General features: G+C 35.6%; 1 protein-coding gene across 1 annotated transcript; it reads left to right on the plus strand.

Annotated features, from left to right (window-relative positions):
• Window positions 1-379: 379 nt before the first annotated feature.
• On the plus strand, window positions 380-3,584 carry PDK (pyruvate dehydrogenase kinase). The gene is made up of 6 exons (XM_078960219.1): window positions 380-791; window positions 1,360-1,618; window positions 1,696-1,876; window positions 1,961-2,108; window positions 2,705-2,918; window positions 3,234-3,584. Exons 1-6 carry the CDS (start codon window positions 543-545, stop codon window positions 3,290-3,292), a joined length of 1,110 nt encoding a protein of 369 aa, XP_078816345.1. The 5' UTR covers window positions 380-542; the 3' UTR covers window positions 3,293-3,584.
• Window positions 3,585-4,075: the final 491 nt, after the last annotated feature.

Here is a 4,075-nt window from a genome sequence, read left to right on the forward strand (position 1 = left end):
AAGTCAAAGGGTCAAAAAAATCGTAATCTAAATATCTTGAAATCGTAGTTAAAACTTAAAAGGTTAAATATCAGGGAAAAAAAAAGCTAAAATATCCTAGGAAAAAAATCCTAAGTGGACTTTAAGATATCACAAATGGACTTTTCCAACAGCCCAATAAGAATTAATTGCGATTTCAATGGTTGTTGGGGTCTTTTTTTAAAGTTGTTGGGGTCTTTTTTAAAAAACTTTTTAGACTAAATTTATAGTTTTAGTCTTAAGAAAATATATACCCCGTGGTTTCTAATTCTATATACTATTTTAACAAGAATTACTGCTAAATAATCACATTGTTTAGACTTTTAGACCCATTTTTGGGAATATTTATATGAAGCCTAAATACCTCCGACTTCCAGGAAGATAACGCCAACGCAATCCTCTCGTTCTCAAACAAAACTTTATGTGAAGCATCATAATTCATTGGTATGGGGTGTGAGTGTGTCTGATCGTGATATGTCAGTTTCCCCTTGTGGACTACGCTGCTCCTCAAATTCCACACAGCCATGGCTGCCAAGAAGCTATACGATTCCTTCTCCAAGTCTCTGATCGACGAGGTGCACCGATGGGGTGCTATGAAACAGAACGGCGTCAGCCTCCGTTACATGATGGAGTTCGGCTCCAAATTCAGTGAACGTAATCTCCTCCTTGGTGCTCAATTTCTTCACAAGGAGCTCCCCATAAGGATTGCTAGGCGTGCCATTGAGCTCGAGTCTCTTCCATATGGCTTATCCGAAAAGCCTGCTATCCTCAAAGTATGTTATAACCCCATTTCTTTTCGTTTCCAATAATTCACCTCGATACGATTTTAGGTTTTCTTTCTGGATAATTTCACTTTTCTTACTTTGATTTCCGATAACTCGCCCTATTTTTGTTATCTGGTTTATCGGAGTGTTGTATTGTTGTCAATTGAGGGAGGTTTTCTTCAAAGAGGAAACATTCGGTTTCTTGGTGACAGAATTAGGCCATAGTTACTTCATAGATTACGTGATCTGCAAATTGGGTGTTGTTCAAATTCTTCAAATTCCATTGTGTGTGTGTATATTCCTTATGCTTGTTGAATTGATGGTGATAAAGCTACTTTTAACTTCAAATTTCATCTGAATTACTCCAATTTCATCATATTTCATGATCACATTAAACTTCTTAATGATTATCGCAAATTAGGGATCTGGTTCTTGTAAGAATTGAGAAATAACTACTACCTTATCCATTTGCTTTGTAGAACTTCACCACTCTTTTCCTTCGACTACGTTTTATACTCTTGATTCCTGTAAGAATTCAAAATTTAAAAATTGATTCCATCTGTTTGCGACATGCAAGGTGCGAGATTGGTACCTGGATTCCTTTCGTGACCTTAGATCCTTTCCTGATATCAAAGACATGAACGACGAACAAGACTTCACAAAAATGATTAATTTAATCAAGGTGAGACACAATAACGTTGTCCCTACCATGGCTCTTGGTGTCCAACAGTTGAAGAAAGATCTCAACCCAAAACTTGATTACAAAGACCTCGATGACATTCACCAGTTTCTAGATCGCTTTTACATGTCAAGAATTGGCATTCGTATGCTAATTGGTTAGTATCATAATACTCATTACAATTATTATCATGTTAAAGTAATTTTTCTTGTTTAAAATTCGGTCAAATCTCAGGTCAACATGTGGCACTGCATGAACCAAATCCCCCACCAGATCGAATTGGTTACATACATGCAAAAATGTCTCCAGTAGAAGTAGCAAGGCATGCTAGTGAAGATGCAAGATCTGTTTGTTTACGTGAGTATGGCACTGCACCTGATGTTAAGGTCTATGGTGATCCTGATTTCACATTCCCGTAAGTTGTCATGTGTTTCTTTGAAAAATTCGTGAGATTTTGATTTTTGATATCAAATTTCATGTTATGACATGTTAATGACAGTTATGTCCCTACGCATTTGCATTTGATGGTGTTTGAGTTGGTTAAAAATTCATTGCGTGCTGTTGAAGAACGGTTTATGGATTTGGAAAAACTTGCACCTCCTATTCGGATAATAGTTGCAGATGGGTTGGAAGATGTTACAATTAAGGCATGTTTGGTTTCATGCTTAAGAGTAAAGACCCTGTTTGTATACATACAGGGCAAAACATGTTGTACTGTGTTTGGCATGCATTGAACTGATGTCAATGGGATAAAAATTGCAACTTTTTGTTTCACCCAGAGAGGTGGGACTGGGACTCTCTCTCGATTTCCTGTTTGTGGAAAAAGACGTAAACGCCCTCCTCATTCTCATCATCAAAAACAGCCGTAAAAAGCTTGTTCACTCATATCCAATCATGTGTGAGTGTAACAGACTACAGAGGCAGCCGTAGGCTGCCTCTGCTGTACTGGATTGGACATAACTGAACAAGATTTCTAGGGATATTTTTGATGATGAGGATGAGGAGGGCGTTCACGTCTTTTTCCACAAACGGGAAATCGAGAGAGAGTCCTTGTCCCACCTCTCTGGGTGAAACAAAAGGTTGCAATTTTTATCCCATTGACGTCGGTTCAATGCATGTCAAACACAGTACAAATCCGTCATGTCCTGTGTGGCAAACAAGCGAGAAATGTATTTTATTTGGTTGAATTTCCGTTTTTTTTAATTTTCAATAAATTAATTTGGAAAATGGATGTGTATGACAGGTGTCTGACGAGGGAGGTGGGATTCCAAGAAGCGGTCTGCCTAAGATATTTACATACCTCTACAGTACGGCAAAAAATCCACTTGATGAGCGATCGGATCTTGGAACTGCAGATATAGCAACAATGGCAGGTTATGGTTATGGGCTTCCTATAAGTCGGTTATATGCTCGGTATTTTGGAGGGGATCTTCAAATCATCTCCATGGAAGGCTACGGTATGTCAAACTACATATCCACTACTTTCACTAAATTATAACTCCTATCATGTTTTTATTTTAGGACTAAATGCAAAAAGTAGCAACGTACTTTTTTTTTTTTTTTTTTTTTTTTTTTTTTTTTTGTATTTGAGTTGGAGCATCTTGCTTTTATTTCTTTCTATTATAGCATTGTAGTTTCTTATTTTATTTTATTTTTTTTATTTGCTTTTATTAGTTGTCATGTATATATGCATAATACAAGAAAGAGTAATCAATCAATCATCCTTTACTTGGAAAGAAAAATAAAGTTCTTTCTATATTGTGTTTTTGCAGGAACAGATGCGTATCTTCATTTGTCACGTTTGGGGGATTCGCAAGAACCACTTCCATAATAATAATAATAATAATCGAATTCCTTTAAAGATGTAAATCATTGAAATGCAGATGAAGATAGAAGAGTAGTAGTCATTGAAAGATGATGCATCTCTTTCAAACATGTTGCTATTGACTATTCTAGTTATCGAATTTGATCTTTCTTGTTTCCTTTGTATGTAAGTAGACATCAAATTCCATGAAGCCATGGATGGGTGGCCTCTTCTTCTAGCAAGCAAATGTCATTTTTCTAATTATTGTATACAAGACCTCCAACTTTGACACTATGAGAATGAAAAGGGCATTTATGTCTTTTGAATAGTTGAGAGATCGAGAGTGAGTATCTATTCCACTTGTTCGATCATTTTGGATGGGATAAAAAGATTGCAAATATTTGTCTACTTGACATCGGTCACAGTTATAGTCACAATCATAGTTCAATACAGACTAATTAATGGTAATACACTTTTCATTTTGGATGGGATAAAAAGATTGCAAATATTTATTCACTTGACATCAGTCACAATCATAGTTCAATACAGACTAATGGTAATACACGTTTCATTTTGGATGGGATAAAAAGATTGCAAATATTTGTCCACTTGACATCAGTCACAGTTATAGTCACAATCACAATTCAATACAGACTAATGGTAATACATGTTGTTTGTTCTACCCAAGTTTTGAAAAGTAGAATGTTATTGGATGTATGGATGATTGAATTAAGGTTTTGTCTAGAAAAAACTATATGATGTTCATGCTTTTTGTAAATATGTTTGTTGTTTTATATATTTTTCATAGTT

Source organism: Lactuca saligna, chromosome 6, assembly GCF_052625555.1.
Source record: "Lactuca saligna cultivar CGN05327 chromosome 6, ASM5262555v1, whole genome shotgun sequence".
Taxonomy (NCBI): domain Eukaryota; kingdom Viridiplantae; phylum Streptophyta; class Magnoliopsida; order Asterales; family Asteraceae; genus Lactuca; species Lactuca saligna.

Coding starts and splice junctions, on each gene's coding strand:
- PDK (XM_078960219.1), top strand. CDS start 543: ATGGCTGCCAAGAAGCTATACGATTCCTTCTCCAAGTCTCTGATCGAC. Junction 1,877..1,960: donor GATCCTGATTTCACATTCCC/GTAAGTTGTCAT, acceptor TGTTAATGACAG/TTATGTCCCTACGCATTTGC. Junction 2,109..2,704: donor TGGAAGATGTTACAATTAAG/GCATGTTTGGTT, acceptor TGTGTATGACAG/GTGTCTGACGAGGGAGGTGG.